The 19,072-nt window shown below is 52.4% G+C and overlaps 1 protein-coding gene across 1 annotated transcript; it reads right to left on the bottom strand.

Annotated features, from left to right (window-relative positions):
- Positions 1-538: 538 nt before the first annotated feature.
- Positions 539-18,428, bottom strand: ACADVL (acyl-CoA dehydrogenase very long chain). Its single transcript, XM_054995135.1, has 20 exons — positions 18,295-18,428; positions 18,044-18,104; positions 13,951-14,025; positions 12,493-12,565; positions 10,771-10,835; positions 10,441-10,575; positions 9,959-10,103; positions 9,633-9,762; positions 8,501-8,626; positions 8,015-8,213; positions 7,805-7,909; positions 7,190-7,276; positions 6,967-7,029; positions 5,105-5,206; positions 4,574-4,671; positions 3,584-3,656; positions 2,797-2,869; positions 2,362-2,434; positions 2,111-2,186; positions 539-1,212 (listed from the first exon to the last, which is right to left on the bottom strand). The coding sequence occupies exons 1-20, from the start codon at positions 18,357-18,359 to the stop codon at positions 1,075-1,077; spliced, it is 1,962 nt and encodes a 653-aa protein (XP_054851110.1). The 5' UTR covers positions 18,360-18,428; the 3' UTR covers positions 539-1,074.
- Between the last annotated feature and the right edge of the window lie 644 nt (positions 18,429-19,072).

Raw genomic sequence — 19,072 nt, 5'->3', positions numbered from 1 at the left:
TGACTCTCGAAATTTCATCCCCTGGAAATCTTTAAGGTGCTACTGGACATGAATCTTGCTCTTCTGCTACAGACCAACATGGCTGTCCATCTGAAACTACCATTCTGGATACATTCGCTATGCTGGTTGTATTATTCTGTCAGTACTGCATTGTTTGTCACCTGTCTTGAGTTTCAGGGAGAAAGGGGGCCTATAAATGAAGTAAATAAAGTAAAAGGTGAGAGAAACCTGGGGTGGCCAGGGGATTGGTACCTGCTGAGGGGGAGGTAGTTCTGATGCACTTCGGTCTCCCGTGCAAGTCCTTCAGTGTGCCATGGAAATTTTCCATATGCTTTACATTTTTTTCTGCCACAACAGGGACAGGAAAGCTGCTCTTTAAAAAAAAATGTCCTACAGATTGCATAAGTCACACCCTAGTCCACACTCTTGAGTGTGCAGGGGCCCCACTGCTGCATGGAGTGCTGGTGGTGAGCTCTAATAAACCCTTTTTTGAACACTTCCTCCCCCCGCCCCACCAACAGCATTTCATCACTCCAGACATTTGCCAAAGTAATTTAATTATTCACAGAAAATACCACCGTCGGTATCGGAGCAACCGCTACTGATTTGTGACTAAATATTGCAACCCAAACAGCTTGTGAGACATCACGGAAAAAGGCGAGCCGGGGGCATCGGGAGTCAGCTCCGGTATTCCCACTGGAAGAGTTCTGCCCCAAGTCAACATAAAATTTAAGGTGATAAAAAGTCTTGCCGTTCATAGATGCAAAGTGCCAAGTTCAAGATGTGCCAGATCAAGAGATGAAGACATCCCCAAGAACAACTGGCCAGTGGAGCAGTGGCAATTACGGCTTGCAACATAACCTCCCCCCCCCCCCACCACCTCCAGAGAGGCATTAAGGCATTTAATAGAGCAAAGAGGTATATTATTCTCCAAAGGAGCTACCAGCCCTCTTTGAATTGAGGAGGAGGGAAAGGGAAGAATGAACCCACCCCTCATAAACAGGCCCTAATAGTTTTGTTACATGTGTGGTGTGCTCATTTCAGACAAAGGTTACAAGCAACCATGGGCACATTTCAGATGCCGAGGGGGTTGGGGGAGACCACCCCCTCATTCTCCACCAGTGCCTTGGAGATGCTCCGGAGGTTTTTGAAGAGCTGCCGTGTGGAGTTGGACTGCAGGGACCGCAAGGTCTGAGTGACCCGGTCAGAGGCCTGTGGAAGAGAATGGTGAGAAATGAGTCCCGAGATCGAGACAGCAGCTCCCCAGAGGGGTTTTCCCAGATTAGAGAAAACCAAGAGAGCCAAACAAGAAGGGCACGGCATGCCCCTTCCCAAAATGTCACAAATGAACTTGTCAGGCAACTGTGTAGATAAGCAGAGTGATGTTTCAAGCAGAATGTATGATACTTTTGAAATCTGTTCCCCTCTTTCCCCTATCCCCAATGGAAACTAATGAAAAATATTTTTTTTAAATGCCACAAATGAACATGTTAGGAACTGTGCACATTTGCCTCACTGGGCCCCTGCCTTCATAATTCTGAGAGCCAGTTTGGTGTGGTGGCTAAGAGCGGCAGGACTCTCATCTGGAGAGCCAGGTTTGATTCCTCACTCCTCTGCCTGAAGCCTGCTGGGTGACCTTGGGGCAGTCGCAGCTTCTAAGGAGCTTGTTGTGGGGATAATAACAACACACTGTGTAAACCGCTCTGAGTGGGCATTAAATTGTCCTGAAGGGCGATTCGTAAATCAAATGTTGTTGGTTGTTGTTATTATTACATGGAGGAGAGATAAAGGAACTGTGCAGAGTATGGAAGCCCCATCCCCATCCCCATAAAAGCCCTGCTCACTTGCCGACCTCTATTTTGTTTTCTGACATATGGCAAAGACTGGCAACGTGCTTCTGAGCTGGTTCCTGTATCCATAAGGACTAGAAACTTGCTTTCTCCTTAAAATGAAAGGAGAAACAAATCCTATGCTTGCACAGTGCCCTTAATTGAAGCAGAATTATCCACGTAGCTGAATGGCAGCCGGCTGAACACTTAGATACTGAACCCAACAGAGGGCAACGTGACCTGCCCCCATTACCCGCAATCTCTTGCCACAGGGGACTCACCTCCATACACCAAGTGTCACAAAGCATTTTCTCATGCTGGGCTGTGGGATGCCCGTGCTCCAGGGACCGGGATGCTCTGCCACAGAGAGAGACAGATGCACTGGAATGGGAGCCCGGAAATGGTAGGAGGACGCGTTGAGAGGGATAGTGCAGTCCCTCCCTGGGGAAACAGTGGCCATTCATCCCCTGCGGTGGGCGCCTCCCCCCCTGCACCTGTTTCTGCCTGCCACAGAGCCAGAGGCCGGGCTCACCTCGAGAGAACCACCACCATGGCGTAGAGGTCAATGGCGCTGTCAGCAATGCGCTTCAGCACAAATTGTTCATCTGGGAAGAGACGGAGAGACAATGAAGGGAGAAGCCGAGTCTGGCCAAGACGACGACGACGAGCACCACAGCCCAGCAGGGGCCAAAGCCAGCTCTGGTCCGATCCCGCACAGCCAGAGCACCCGATGGCTGCATCTCCACGCTACTCTGCTCCCCCCACCCCCTAGCAAGGAGACAACTCCAAGCATCTTTCGGAAGGCTTTTTCATTCAGCCTGGCACGGGGAGTCCAGAGTCCAGCCAGGAACCAGCCTTTCCCATTTCAATTTGAAGAGAGGAAAGGGGAGGGGACACGTGCCTTGCACTCTTCCCAAAGCCTGTCAACACGGACCCCACAGGCTCAAGACAAAACCGGGCAGCTCACCAATGATCTTCTTGCCGTGCTTCAGCAGCTGTTCTTCCACGACCCCTGCAAAAAGATCGATCGCCTGGACAGCCTGAGGAGAAGGAAAAAACGGGCGCAGGGAGAGTGAACGGGGGTGGCCGCACGAAAAGAAAGAGGCGCAGAGGGCCGACAGGGCCAGTTCCCCTGCAAGGCAAGTGCATAGTGGAGCGGATGCTCTACAGCCAAGGGCTGATGGCCTTAGTTTCTTGAGCCACTGGACATCCAAAGGGGGAACATGAAGTGCTACATTGTCCTGAGAGGCCGCCTGGAGAGGCCGTGTTAGTCTATAGTTGCAAAATAGTAAAGAGTCCAGTAGCACCTTTAAGACTAACCAACTTTATTGTAGCATAAGCTTTCGAGAGCCACAGAGCTGCGGTTCTCGAAAGCTGATGCATCTGACGAAGAGAGTTGTGGTTCTTGAAAGCTGTTGATGCATCTAATGAAGGGAGCTGTGGTTCTTGAAAGCATATGCTACAATAAAATGGGTTAGTTTTCAAGGTGCTACTGGATTCTTCCTTAATACTGTCACAGTAAGTATGTAACACCCCGAACAGAGCTTCCCCCCTCAAAAGCCCACCCTACTCCCCTGCTACCTGCTAGAAATGATGCTAGCAGGAAGACAATAAGCTTTGCTACTGAGAGAAGACTCTAGGATAAATACGTGCAAGGTGGAAGCAAGGCTCCATGGGGGGGGGGAGAAGGGAGTTTTCAGGGAAACTACCCCCCGCCCCATAGCCTTTCACATTACACTGCTCTGTACACTCACCCGGTTGCTGCTTGTGCTCAGGCTTGGATGCACAACCGCATTTAGCGTAATCCCAGTTCCAAAACCAGCTCTCCTAGTAAGGGTGAGGGCAGAGAGAGGGTATGAGGCTCCCCCCGCACTATAACCCGGTTTCCTTTACTAACCCCCGCCCCTGCCAGCTGGACCTGAAGTAGCCAGATGGCACACAGGAAAAAGGACTCTTCAAACATGCAGGGGTGATGGACCATTAAGGAAACTTAGAAAGATAAAAAAAATATGACTCAACGGGGGCGAGCTAGGATTTTACTTTTGCACGAAATTATGAATGGCATGGGGAGAGGGAAATGATTCCCTCTTGCACTGCTAGAATCCTCCAGAGGAAGTGACCACCTTAAGGCGAGGCAAACAAGAGGATGCATTTTGCCCCGCAACACACACTTAGCTTTCGGAACTCACCAACACAAGATGTGGTGATGGTCACTGGTCAAGGTGGCTTTGAAAGTGGACTAGACCAATTTAAGGGAGGAGGACTGGATGCCCAATGGCTACTGGCCCCGGCAGCCAAGCACAGATCCTCCATGTTCAAGGGCAGTTTCTCTCCAAGTATCAGATGCCCGGGACCAACAAGAGGAGTTAGCCAATGCTGTTGGGCACTGCTTGCTTATACTCCTGCCATGTGGGGCATCTGGCCTCACCACTGACTAAAGATTACCAGCCTGGTTGGTCCTTTGATCGGATATGGCAGAGGTCCACCTCTTCGAATTAGAAAAGCCCGTGTGTGTGTGTGTGTGTGTGTGTGTGTGTGTGTGTCTGTGTGTTTACGCTTCCCTGTCCAGGCAGAGAGCGTTCTGTACATTCCAGTCTTCAAGCCTCGCTTTTAGCACACCAAATTCCAAGGGAAAAAATGCCAAAGGCTCTTAAGAGCAGGGGTGTAAAATCCTCCCGTCATGGGCAACCAACACCCATTCAGCACACGCAAACACACCCCAGCCTGGGGCGGAAGAGCCTCACCTGCGCATTCGCTTGCCCACCTCGCTGACCAACAGGCCCGCATTCCCCAGGGGATTCTTGACGGCCTTCTGCAATCCACGCAGCTGGTTCCCTGCATTCTGGGAGGCAGAGGAACGGGCGAAGTTGCAAAGCGCGCGCAACTGCCAGGAAAGACCTCTGGCTGGCCCCCTCCTGCCTGACGGCACCCTGAAAACTGGACTGGGAGAATTTTAAGTCTAGCCTGCTCCCAAGTGACCCACTGACAGCCGTCAGCAATACAAGCCGAACCCCCCAAAAGGGCCTACAGTACAGAGGCCAACTCTCCATGGGCAATTCCTGTCCGTCCCTTCCAAAGCCGCCAGCTTTTCCACGTCAGTCCTAAACAGGCTGGAAATCACCCCCTCCCCGCTTCTGGGCATCAGACCTCTGCCTCCTGCAGTGCTGCCTCAGGCCCCTTCCTCTCACCCCCCAGATTCCAACATGGGCCCTCTATCCCGCAGCCCGAGGCTCCCTTCCCGCCTGGCCAGTATCCCCCCTCCTCAGTCAACCAACCTGGAACCCGGTCAGTGCGACAAACAGCCGCAAGATGTCATTAGTGCCCTCGAAGATCCGAAAGACGCGCAGATCGCGCAGCACCCGTTCTACACCAGCGTCCTGCAGAAACACAGGAGGAGGAGGGGGGGGGGCGTTAAGTAGGCTGGAGTTGGGGCCACTGGTTGATTAGCCCCCCCCAATCTGTTACAGGGTGGGGTGGGGGGCCTGAGTCTATGAGGATGTGTAACTCTAAATGAGATTGCTTCTGGACATGTACAAAGTGCCTCTGGCTTACCAGGATGTGAGTCCAGTGGCACCTTAGAGAGAAACAAAATTCTCAGGGTCAGAGTTCCCTTCTTTAGGCGCCTCGTCTTGTCCTTCAGACACCTTCTCTGAAGAAGGGAGCTCTGACCCTCCAACGCTTATAACCCTGAAAATCCGGTTGGTCTCCGAGGTGCCACCGGACTCCAATCCTGCTGTCTTTACTGCAGACCAACATGGCTACCCACCTAAAACTATCCTGCTTAACCATAAGTAATCACAGCCCTGACAGCCCTGAGATTTTGGGGCAGAGATAACGCCTTCCATGTTGAAGAACAGGGCCTGAGGAATTCCTTTTAAGGAACAAAGATCTGTGTGGGAGGGGATGCCTGAGAAAGTTGCGGTTTTAAATGACGTTTGAATAAGGCTGTGTGATGTGAAGATGGACCACTGAGGTGTCGCCTCTACCCAAACCTCTGCTGGAAAGACTGAATCCAAGTGAGGTCTAAATGCAACTATTTCAGATGAGGCATGAGGTAAACAGCAAAATCTTTTATTAACTTCCTTGGATAAAATACCTTTGTTCAGTAAAGAGGCTTGAAACTATATAAAAGGACACAGATTTGCTGGGCTCATTCAGTTATAATGTTTCATCTGTCCATTCCTAGGGGTGCAGAATAGTGGCCAGGCACGTCAACAGACCTCCCACAGCCTCAGGCGTCCCACTGTCTAAATGGGAGCTCCTTCTGGAAATTCCAGTTCTTTAGCCAGCTTCCCCCTGAAACTCAGTTCTGTGAATGCTGTAGGCTCCTCCTAAATTAGCCTGCTTTCCCTACAAGCCAGGCTCTGAGACCTATAGAGTCTCCTGAGAAAGGATCCACCCCCCCCACCCCCCACCCCCCGACACACACAGCCTAACCCTCTGGAGGCACAAACTCTCTATCCCCGTCTGACGGGGAGGGTGGTCTAGAAATGTGATTAAATAAATAAATATCTGATTCAAAACGGATTAAGATGAGCAGCCAGGAGGCGAGCGGACCTCCTCTTTGGCTTCCCACTGCTGCCGCCGCCCCCCCCCACTCCCGGTCTCTACCTTTTGCTGCTGTGGCCACCTGCCGCCCTGGACCCAGGATGGTCATAGGCAGGGCTGCACTATAAGCGCTGCTGAAAGAGGGTTGTGGAATCACAACTACCCTGTTGCTGCTACCAGTTTTTAATTGTTTATATTGTATATCATGTTATACATTTTAAATTGCTATTGTATATTGTACTGTTTTAATCTGTGTGCTATCCCCTCAGAGCCTGCCTCGCAGGGAGAGCGGACTACAAATCCAGTAAATGAATGAAAAGTGTTGGGGGTCTGTCTGCAGCAGCAGCAAAGGGCAAGAGTCCAACAGCCCCTCCAACAAGAGTCGTGGTAGGGTGTGAGCTTGCGTGAGCCGCTGCTCTTTTCTGCTGACCCAAAACAGGCAGCTGAACAGATATCCTCCTCCACTCTGGCCCCATCTGGCCCTGACCGTCAGCAGCTCTGCTCACACGCACCAAACAGCCCTTCAGGGGGGACTGGCGGCTGACAGAAAGGGGCAGGGCCTTGGCCCACCCAGCACAATGCCCCTCACCTTCATGACGCCCATCCCACCCAGGACCTGGATGCATTCGTCGGTCACGATCCAGGCAGCTTCCTGACAAATGCAAGAGAAAAGGGGGAAAAGGCAGTCAGTGAAATGGGGATGCATAAACACTTCTTCAGAAGCCAGCATGCTTGCAAGAGAGGCTTTGCCCAGAAAGCTGGCTGCTCTACTGGGCACCATCCTTCAGCCCCCCCCCCCGGCCCCTTCTCACCGAGCCGAATATTTTGCTGATGGCGGCTTCAATCTGGAAGTCCAAGGCTCCCTGGTCCATATTCGCACTGATCATATAGGCCATGGACTGCAGAAAGAAGAAGGCCAGGGCTGGTTGTGCTGCTCAAGGAGGCTTCCGCTGACCCACTTTTCTCTCCCCCTTCCTCTGAGAAGTTCAGGGTTTCCTCTCCGCCCAGCTCCTTTTGAATGAGTGACTGCCCCAGGGTCACTCAATGAACATCTTGAAAGAGTAGGGGACTGGAACCCAAGATCCTCCATCCCTAGTCTAAACATTTCACCACGCTGCTCATAAAGGGCTGGCGCAACAGCCATCAGGGTGCTGAATCTCATTCCAAAATGTATTCGCCCCATGACAAACACCCCCTCCCCCTCCCCAACCGTTACTTAAGGGCTTTCGTTAACCTTTCCCAACTAATTAAAGATGCTGAGTTCAGATGTGTCCACATCACAGCAGTCTTCATTTTTGGAAGGCAAAACGCTTGGCTGGAAGACGTGTGGGCAACGTCTGGTGAAACATAAGCAAGGACCGGGGTAGGACTCCCCCCCCCCCCCAGTGTCACACCCATCTCTGTGCCTTCGGACTGCTCGGTCTCACCTCCGTCACGTACTGCAGCATAGCCATGCGGGCCAGTTTCTCCTGGATGGTTCCGAAATTATAGAGCTTGTCCCCAAACTGGGTCCGGTTGGCAGCGTGATCCACCTTTGAGATCGAGAGGGAAGGCAGCCGTCAGGCCAAGGGAGGCGAGAGGAGCGAGAGGGAAGGCGACGCGGGAGCCGCCATCGAGGTCCCCCAGAGCTGGCTCACCGCTTTGCCAATGATGCCACGCATCGTGCCGGCCATTGCAGCAGCCATGCCAAAGCGCCCGTTGTTCAGGACATTCATGGCAACCTTGAACCCGGCACCTGGGGCCCCCAAAACGTTCTCTACTGGGACACGAACGCCATCGAAGAGGACCTCCGCTGTGTTGGATGCCTTGATGCCCATCTTCTTCTCAGGGGGGCCGCTGGAGAGGCAGAGGGATGCCATTATATGCCTGGCACACCAGGAGCAGATCTCGACCGGGGCCTCTTTGTTGCCACCCCCTCCTGGGCCTGCGCTGCTGTTGGCCAGCCCTGAGCCCAGCCATTGCTGGTGAAGTCCAGGCAGGGAGCAAATCGATGAACGGCAACCCCACCCCACCCTGGCCAGGCTGCGCTTGGCTGAAGGACCAGCCCCGGTCCGAAGCAGGCTCAGGAAAAGCCCTCTCTTCGATAAAGGTTTTTCTCTCCCCTCCCCACCCAAGCTACTCACCGTGTTACACCCCCAAAAGATTGTTCCACAATGAATGCTGTTATCTTGTCCTTCACTTCTCCAGTTGCTTCATCCTTGAGGGGCGTCCTCGCAAACACTGTGAAGATCTCAGCAAGCCCACCGTTGCTGCAAGGACCACAGAGTCAGTCTGGGAGGCCCCAACCCTACAAGGCCTCTCTTCCAGCTCGAATGGAGAGCCAGACCTTTTTCCCATTGCCAGGTTCCAGCTCTGGCAGATATGTCTCTGAGCATATGCAGAGAACTGAGCCACCGCAGCTAGATTGTGGGCATCGGAAACAGCTTTTGCATCACTAAATCTAGCTAAAAATAGGATCAGGCAAGGGAAATGTAGATGTACCAAATAGTCCCACAGGGCTGAAAAACCAATTTGAACATGGGCAGAAGCCCCCCGCCCCCCCCCCCGAACTTTTCACTACCACCACAAAAGAACACAACAGACCAGTCCTGCCAGATCAGGCCCAATGGTTCCCCACAGCAGCTGGGCCGAATGCTTCTCAGAAGCCAACAAGGGAATGAAGCCCACAAGACGCCCCTATTCAGCAGTATATTTTATTGATTGATTTGATTTATACCCTGCCCTCCCCACAGATGGGCTCTAATAGGTAGACCTATTAACCTGCATGATGGAGCCACGAGAAGGACCTTACAGACCCGAAGTCTCCACTCAACTATGATGCTTTCCAGGCAGCCTACCTCACAGGGTTGTTGTGAGAACAAAATGGGGAAACTGCTTATGCTGCCTTGGGAGGAATAGCAAGATGACTCATTTCCTACGTGAGCCTCCTAAGCTAGTAGTCTTCTTGTGGCAGTGAGTTCCATAAGCTAATTATTTCAAGGCTATTATGTGTGCACATTCCCTTCTCTGTCCTAAATTTATTAGTCATCAAATTGACCATGAATTCTAGTGTGATGGGGTGGGTGGGGGGATCCTCTCAACTCTCTCCAACCAGGTATAACACAGCCAAACTAACTCCAAGCCCTCCCAAATGAGGTGTGTGTGGGGAGAGGCAGTTTCCAAGCAGCTTTGTGCCTCTTCATCTCTCCCTTTGTTATTCCTGTTTAGGATCCAGCATTCATTCCCCTTCACAACCGTGCCCCCTCCGCCATTCACCTGATCCAGATCTTTCCGCCATTCATAGTGTAGTAGGTGCCACAAGGGCTCAGCTCAGCCGTCGTGCGGATCGAGGCTGCGTCCGAACCACTGGAAGGCTCTGACAGGCAGAATGCGGCGATGGTCTCACCTGGGGAGGGGGGAAGCTGCAGCTGTGAAGAAGCATTTGCTGGGGGCAGGGCGAGAAGAGGGGAGCCCTCTCTGGTGGGAGCCAGCTGACCCCGGGGCCCGTATTAGGGAGAACACTTCACCATCTCACCTTCCCACCTATAATCGCTCCATCCCCCCCCCTTCCTAAGTCCCCCACCCCGGTCACATCTCCATACCAGTTGCCAATTTGGGAAGATACTTTTTCTTCTGCTCCGGGGTGCCATACAGGAGGATTCCCTTGAACCCAATTGACTGGTGAGCCCCGAGGGTGATGCCCACCCCCAGGTCATGCATTCCCACGATTTCCACCAGCCGGGCATACTGCAGCATGAAGAGAAGAAAGAAGAGCGTCTGTAATCGCTGGCAGTTTTCCTAAACACTGAACAGCCCCAGCCTGACTCTTCCTTCTTCAACAAGGACAGGAAGTGACCACGTGATTCTATTCCTCCAGAGAAGCTAGAATGTTTGTGAATGTTCCATGCCACACAACAGATGAAATCTGGGCTGGCAGAAATATAGCTTCTTGATAATCGGCTGCTTTTGGATTTGTGACCTATTTTTACTAGTAGACAGCTATAGTCTCCTAGGGGTTCTTTCCCCGTGTGTGTTGGAGGGGGCGAAAAAAGAACACCAACTCTAGAGGAGACCCAAGTCTCACCTGGCTGTTGCTGAGGCCCAACCCCCCCAAGTCAATCGGAATCTGCAAGCCAAACGCTCCGAGCTCTTTCAGGCCTTGCATCGTGCGCTCTTCCACATGCTCCAACATGTCGTTCTGAGCTGGGTCATTCACCTCCTGCATGAAGGACAGAAAAAAGGGTCACGGTAGGGAAACAGCCCCCCCCCCCAACTCCCTCAAGTCCTAGCATGGACTGTGAGACCAGGCCTCACCAGCCGCCACCATTCACAGCCCCACGGACCGAGAGCCCCTGCTCTCATTCTGCACCCCCTCCAAGAGGGGTCAGCACAACCATTCCCTCCACCTCCTCACCTCAAAGAAGCGAGAGACCGGCCCCACCAGCTCCTGCAGAGTCTGGGCTTGTTCTTCACTGAGGACTGCGGGGGCAGGAGGAGAAGCGTTAGCCCTGCCAATCCCACCTGCCTCCTACCCCAAGCTGCCCTTCTCAGAAAAAGATCGAAAACAAAACTGCCAATGTATAGATGCCCCGGAGAGACTGGTAGTGCAGCCTCATTTAGGAGACTGTGCCTCTGAAACCCTTAAAGTAAGCGCAGAGCTGGGGCAAGTACAGAAGAGAGCAACCCAGATAAGAAGGCCCAGTTTGGTGTGGTGGCTAAGAGCAGCAGGACTCTAATCTGGACAGCCAGGTTTGATCCCTCACTCCTCCGCTTGAAGCCAGCTGGGTGACCTTGGGCCAGTCACAGCTCTCTCAGAGCTCTCTCAGCCCCACCCACCTCACAGAGGGATTGTTTTTGTTGGGATAATAACAACATACTTTGTAAACTGCTCCGAGAGGGTGTTAAAGGGTCCTAAAGGGTGGTATATAAATCAAATATGGTTGTTATTATGGGCTTGAAACCCCTTTCTTGGGACTTTTAGGTATATAAATAAGACTGAGGGAGGACATGACAGAAGTTTATAAAATTATCCAGGGGGATGAGAGAGTGGACAGAGAAAACTTTTTCTCCCTCACCCGAACTCAATAGCAGAATTTCATCCAATGAAACGAATGGACAATAGATTCAGGAAAGACAAAAGGAAGTATTTCTTTACTCCATGAGTAACTAAACGGTGGAATTCCCTGCCAGGAGACACAGTGATGGCCAACTGCTGAGAGCCTGAAAAGGGGGTTAGACAAAATCTTGGAGGAGAGGCCCAGCCTGCCTACGAGCCCCGATGGCTAAAGGGAATTTCCCTATACAGACGCAGCCAGCCTCTGAATCCCAGTGTCGGGGAAGGCCTTGGCCTTTACGGCTCGCTTCTTGGCTACTGTGTTTAACAGGATGCAGGACTGGGTAGGCTACCACCCTCGTTCCGCTGGGCCCCTCTGCAGTTCTAGAACCCAAATACACCCCTGCCCCCAGCCTAATGAAACGATCTTCCCATCTCACCTGGCTGCTCCAGAAACATTTGAGGCCCAAAGCTGCCTCAAAGCCCAAACTGGATTCTCTAATCATATGTAAGTACAGCGGCCTGTTTTTATTTACGGTGGGGACCTCGGCCTGATTCCCAACAGCAGCTTCCCCAGGGCACAGGCCCACAGGGCGATGCGCTAAGCGATCTGATCTCACAGGCAAGGGTTGTACTGGCCTTTCCCACTAAAACCCCGACTGAGTAGTCTTATGTTGTCCAATGACATCCCTACAATTGCTTAGGCTCTGTTTCAGCATTTCTTCAGCTCTGTATTGGATTTTTGCTAAACGTTACTTCTTCATAAACTCACATTTACCCACCCTATGGCACTGTTTATCGAAATGTCCTTGATTTTGACTGTACTAATCTCACACTGTGTAATCCACCTCGAGTCTCCGTGAGAAAGGTGGACTATAAATGACATAAATAAATAACAAACAATTTATAAATTCAGCACAAACACACACACACTAAACCGTCTGGTCTCATGAGCAGCTGGTCTCATGAGGAATACTCGGGAAACACATCGGTATAGCGTATCAAAGTCTCCGAAAACAAGTCGGGCTTCTGGCAGTTACAGAAGTCACATCCCAAAGCACACGCACACACACAGCAATTTACCTGAGGGATACGGGAACACTTGCTCAGTATTGATTTGGCCTTTGAACATTCCCACAGCAAACGACTTGGATTCCTGGGTGGAAAGAAAGAAAGGACTGGTAGGTGCTGAGCCCTCTTCCCCACTGACTAACCACACCTGGCCGCTTATGCGCAGCTACACTCCGGGTTCAGGAGGAAAGGGGAAAGCCGAAGCGTAGGCCCTGAGAAACCAGATTCCCTCAGAGTGTTACTGAGCCATGTTTTCTTGCACGCTCTGAGCTTACACAGAAACGTTTCTCCCGACTTGTCACTCAAATCCTTGAGAGTCTTTGCTTGTTTTCACTCAGAGCTTAGCTGCAATCAATGGGATTTGCATATTTGTGACGGTTACTTGCGTCTTTTAATAACAGCGAAGGAAATATGTTTTCCAAAACACACTCCAGAAGGAAACTTTTTTTTTTTAAAAAGAGGCACAGAATAGCATTCATCACTAAAGGGGCCGTGGCTCAGGGCAAGCTGGAAGCCCCCGGTGCAACCCCAGCAGCCTCTCTGGTGAAAAGAATCAGGCCTGTGCATGGCGAGGACTTCCACCCGGGAGCTTAGAGAGCAGGCTGCCCGTCGTAAACCACAGAGAAGGCGGATTCAGGTGTTGCACTAACTTTGGTCTGTGTGAGAACACATGCGCATTCTGGAATTACACCTGGCCTGTAAATAATTAGTTGGCTAGCAATCATCGACCTGTGCTCCATTCACCCTTGCCCACACTACCCCTGAACCGTTAGAATGTTTGTGAATATTCTGCACCACTGCATCAGCTCAGCCACCAACCAGCAAAGCATGCAACTCATCACTTAACCCTAACCCACGTCTTCCATTCCCACCACAAGAACTCCTGTATCAAAGACTGATCCGGTTTTTTCCCCTAAAAGATGCTAAGGGAAATGAGAGGGGTTTGTTTTTGTAACCTCAGTTTGATTTCTGCAACGTACTCCGCAAGAGGCAGCCCTGAAAGGCAACTTGGATACCAGAGTGGGTGCAAAACACAGTGACCTGCCAAACAACGGGGGCAGGGGACATCTGCTCCAAAGTAATTGTACTGGCTGCCCATTTGACTCCAAGCTCAATTTGATGGGTTCGTTCTTACCTTGAAAGACCTGTGCAAATTGGAACCCACATAACCACAAGGAGGGCCTCCCCCATATGAACTCATGTGCCAATCACAGTTTGCGGGTCAGTTTTTCCTCCCCCCGGACGGAGCGCCTGCTTTCCCTGTGGCAACCGCTGTGAGAATTGGGCATCCTTTCCACAGCCAGTTAGATAGGAGATGCCAAGGTGGGCTTCTTTTGCACGTGTTTTTCTGAGCTGACCTTAGTTGGGGGGGTGGGTTGTACTGAATGGCTTATCTTACACTGCCTCGAGCATCAATATTTTAATAAGTTAACATCCATTTCTACCCAGCAGGCTCCACAAAGCACCTACTGCAGCTAGAGATTTCTTCTCCGACACAGCTTGAGAAGGAGAAGCCACGCCGGTGCCTGATTTATCCAGTACAGCCTGCAAAGGAAGACAAGAGGCTGGTTATCAAACCACATGTGGGTGTGTTAGCGCTCCCACTAGGGGATGACTAAGAAGGGGACTGAGCACAAGACAGCCCCGATCAAAATGCCCTTGGAGGGAGCAGTGCCACTTAGGACAGAGAAGAGAGCTCTCTTCCTGTCATCCCATGTCAAAGGAGATGGAAGAGCTGGAAGAAGCACAAGAAAGGGCAGCTCTAGCGATCTGGGAGCTGCAATGCGTTCCCCCGGGGAAAAGGCTCACAAGCATTTGCAGGGTCCCAGTTTAGAGAAAATGATCACCGAGACTCAGGGTGGGGTGGAGAGGGAAGCCCCATGAATAGCTACACAACAGTTGGGAAGCCCACCAGGGAAGCTTTCAGTATTGTTTATGTCCACAAGGGGAAAAGAACCATACATGTGGAATTTCTACCTGTTGTGGAGCTGTTTAAAAGAGCCCCCCAGTCTTGACAACGCAACATTTGTCTATTGGGCAAGATGAACTTTGACCGGGACTGTGGTTCGCCTTCGTTATTCCTCAGTCATCAAAGACTCAAGCTGACTTCAGGAGAACGGACGGCCCCGCAGTGCCGTTTTCCCATCAGGACTGCAATAATCAGACTTTTTGCACGCCACACAAAATCAGCCTGGAACAAACGCTCCCGCCTTCCCATCCCTGTGCAAACCACTGCTAAACCAGGTCAGTAACCCTTAGCTCTCTAGATGACTTTAAACTGGTGAATCAAGTCAAGGCTGTGGCTGATGTTATCTAGCTGAGTTAGGAAGGTAAACGCCTCTCTGTGGGCAGGCGCAATTGCGACCGCGTTGAAGGAGGCGGTTGTGAGACAGTTCCTGAAAAAGGTGTCCCTGGACCGCAGTGCCCTGCACAACTGCCACTCAGCCATCCCACTCTTGGGCGAGGTGCTTGAGCAGGGGGTGCCCTTGCAACTTCAGGTGGGTCTTGGAGGAAACAGAACATCTCGACCCATTTCAATCCAGATTCAGGCCTGGGTTCATGACTCTGGGAGAGGGACGCCCTGTTGATTCTCCTGGAGCTCTTGGGGGCTTCCAAGGCCATCGACCCCTGGTATCCTTCTAGGCAAGCTAGCTTATTTTTTCGGGGGTGGGGGGACACCATGCTTAGGTGGTTCCACTCTTTCTTGGCTGGCAGATTCTGGAAGGTTCTGGAAGGTGCTGCTTGGCCCCACAGGACTTATGCTAAAAGGCCCTGCAAGATTCCCTTTGCTGTTCAACACCTACACGAAATTGCTAAGACAGGTCATCTCGGGATCTGGACTGAGGTGCCACCCATACGTGGTTGACACCCAACTCGATTTTTCCTTCTTCCCGTGGAGCTGGGAGGGGTTTGTGGAACTCCAGTTCAGGTGCCTGGAGAAGGTAAGGGAATTGGACAAGGGTCAATAAACTGAAGCTCCACCCAGTCAAGATTGAGGGGCTGCAGGCCAGTCACAAAGCTGTGTGAGGGCTGAAGTCAGGCTGTCCTGGGAGGGGTCGCATTCTGCCTGCAGCTGGAGGAACACCATTTGTCAGCTCCCACTGATATGCCAGCTACAGCCCTTCCTCAAAAAGCATGATTTGGCCACAGAGATGCGTGCTCGGATCACCCCCAAACTAAACTGATGAAATGTACTCTACGTGAGGCTGCCTTACAAGTGTCTGGAAATGTCATCTAGTTCAAAATGCGGCAGGCAGGTTACTGCCAGGGGCAGAATACAGGGATCGTGTCACCCCATACCGAAGGATCAACAGTGGCTGCCCGTCTGTTTACAGCACAGTTCAAAGCACTGGTACTTACCTATAATAAGGCCCTAAATGTCCTGGGGTCAGGAGACCTGAAAGACAGCCTCCTCCAACATTGTCCAGCCACCATCTGGGCTCCTCTTCACAAACCCTGTTCTCCGTGTCCCTGTTTGCTGGGGCAAGGCGGATGGCAACCAGAGGCTTCCCCCCCCCCCCCCCGGCAGCACCTTCCCTTTGGAATGTCCTCTTCCTTGAAGTTCACTTCACACCTACTTTACTTACTTTTATGCCCCAGACCATTTTTTTTTAACCCACACTTTTATAACTAATGGATTTTAATTTTTTCTCTGCTGTTTTTATGGTCTGTTTTGTAGATCTAATTTTAGGTGCTGATTGCTGTTTTATAGCTTTTTGCTACTTGCAATAGTTATTTTATTGTTTTCATGATTTTACTGCCCTGTCATCTCTTTTATGAGCTGACTCTGGAAAGACCGAGTATAAACATTCTAAATACGTAACAACACTGTGGGGTATCACTGGGTGAGTGAAGGCCAGCCATTTGCTCGAGGCCCGCCGGTGGGGTCTCATGGCCAAGAAGCAACTTGAATCCAGATTCCTGACAGCACACAAACATCTTAAAGGAAGTCATTCCCACAACACAGAACAGCAAGAGGTCCAGTAGCACCTTTAAGACTAACAAACTTTATTGTAGTATAAGCTTTTGAGAGCCTCAGCTCTCTTCATCAGCTGTGATTCTCGAAAGCTGATGCTACAAAAAAGTTGGTTAGTCTAAAAGGTGCTACTGGACTCCTTGTTATTTTGCTGCTGCAGACTAACAGGGCTAACTCCTCTGGATCTATGATATTTTATTTATTTTTATTTATTATATTAGATTTTTTAGTCCACCCTCCCCGCTGAGTGGGCTCAGGGCGGAGCACAACATTTTAATTGACATAAAAACACATAAAAGCAGATAAAAACATTACAATAAAATTTAAAACACTACATACAATAAAAACATCTCAGATGGCAATGGAAGCGTTACTTCATTTCAGACACGGCCCACATATCCACAGCTATAGATATATAGATACAGATACAATGGCAACCAGTGACCCAGAACTGACCAACTGACGGAGGATGAAGGGGTTATCAGCAGCTACCAGCCACGATAGCTAAACGATCCAGAGGAGTTAGCCGTGTTAGCCTGTAGTTGCAAAATTATAGAGTCCAGTAGCACCTTTAAGACTAATCAACTTTACTGTAGTATAAGCTTTCGATAACCACAGCTCTCTTCATCAGATGCATCGTCAGCATTATTGTTATGCTACAATAAAGCTGGTTAGTCTTAATGGTGCTACTGGACTCTTTGATAGCTAAATGGAACCTCCATCTACCTCTGAACACTGACGCATTTAGCGACTACCAGGCACGGAGAATTGTGTGGTAGACTCCAGAAGACTATCCGTAATCCAAATTTCTGGCAGGCGGATCCTACAGCTGTGGGGAAGGGCTACATCATTACCAAAAAGGTACTTGGAGTGCCTGGCAAGGATCCCAGCACTGGGATATTTGAAGCTGCCATTGTCCCCTAGGAGAGACCTGCCAAACTTTGGCGCAGCGTCTGCACAGTCACCTCTGCCCTACTTACTCCGGGGACAATATGACCTTTACCCTGGAGAGGTTGTGGGAGCCCCATACAGAGGAAGCGGGAGCCCCCGGGGGGAGGGGGGGAGGCCGCAGGTGGTTCGGGGGGGGGAGCCACGGCTCAGGCAGCAGGTGAGGCTACAGGGGTGGGGGAGAGCAGCCAGGCTGCCCTGGGGGCATCCGCTGGCATCGAGGGCTCCCTCCCCCACCCCTTGGGATCCTCATGACTAAACAAAGTGGGAACGGAGGTTGTGTAGAGGGAGGGGGGAAAGAGGGAGGGGTCCGGGCTCGAGAGATACCGGCTGGTTTGCTTCTTGAGTGTGAAGAGTCAAGGGGGGGGGCGGAGTACCAGAAGATACAGGGCAGTCCGGCGGGGGGGGCATTGAGCCCCCTGCTCCAGTCTCCCCCCCCCCCACCGGGTGGGATCCCTGCAGAGACGGACTGGCAGGCCGAGGTCGGGGGCCCGCCAAGCGGCCGGACCCGTCTGCGGCCCCCAGGCGCCCCCTATGCGGGAACCGCCCCGCGCCCACGCACCCCCCGCCCCTCAGGGCCCCGAGCCGGCGGGGGGCAGGCCGGGCAGACACCCCCCCTCCTCCAGAGCAGCCCCTTACCTGGGCAGCCTGCGCGGCGTAGAGCCGGGCCCCGAGCGCCAAGGCGGGGGCCCCCCCGGACCTGGAGGAGACAGACGGAGAGGCCACGGTCACCCGCGGGCAGCGCAGCGCGGCAAAGCAACGGGCGGCGGGGGGGGGGGGGTTGTTGCTGAGGGCGCCTCGCAGAACCCCGGAGGCAGCCTCCCCCGCCCCCCGCCCGCCGCAACCCCGAATTAAAGCAGCGCCCGCCCCCCCCCCGGGCCGCCACTCACCCCCGGGCGGGGCGCAGCTGCCAAAGGCGCCAGCAGGCGCGCGGGGGGAGCCGGAGGGCGTGCATGGCGGGCGAGCGACGCGGTCGGCAGCTTCCCGGCTCGGCTCCGGCTTCCGCCTCTCCCCGCCCCCGGCACGGCCCAACTGGGGGAGGCCGAATTCCTTCGCGCGCGCCCCCTCCCCGCGTACGGAGCGCGGGGCACCCTGGGAGTTGTAGTTCCTCGCGGCGCAGACGTGGCTGGGGCGTTGCTGATGCTGCCGAGCCCCTGCCGAGGCCCCCGCCCCGCTCTGGCCCTCCGCTCCTGGGAGAGCATTCCGAGGGGGCCGATGGCGGCCCTAGAGCCAGCAGAGGTAGCCCTCTTAGCCTGTAGTTGCAAACTGGTAAAGAGTCCGGTGGCACCTTTAAGACTTACCAACTTTATTGTAGCATAAGCTTTCGAGAACCACAGCTCTCTTCGTCAGATGCATCGTCAACTCTGACAAAGAGAGCTGTGGTTCTCGAAAGCTTATGCTACAATAAAGTTGGTAACTCTTAAAGGTGCTACTGGACTCTTTACAATGATGGCCCTGTCTCTGTGTAACCTGCCTGGGCTCTCGCAGGAAAAATAATTACAACAAATAAAAATAAGCTGCCTTTTCCGGGCCAAGTGGTTGCGAGAGCAGCCGCTGACCAGCTCTGTGCCTCTTTGCACAATTCTGGTGTGCCTCTGGACCCTTGGCTCTTTTGGCCTTGGTTGATGACCTCCACCTGATTGTAGGCAAAGGACGTGTTTCATTGTG

The sequence above is a fragment of the Eublepharis macularius genome, chromosome 12 (assembly GCF_028583425.1).
Source record: "Eublepharis macularius isolate TG4126 chromosome 12, MPM_Emac_v1.0, whole genome shotgun sequence".
In the NCBI taxonomy this organism is placed as follows: Eukaryota; Metazoa; Chordata; class Lepidosauria; order Squamata; family Eublepharidae; genus Eublepharis; species Eublepharis macularius.
Note: the sequence above shows the minus strand (reverse complement) of the source record. Positions and strands in the feature narration are given on the sequence as shown.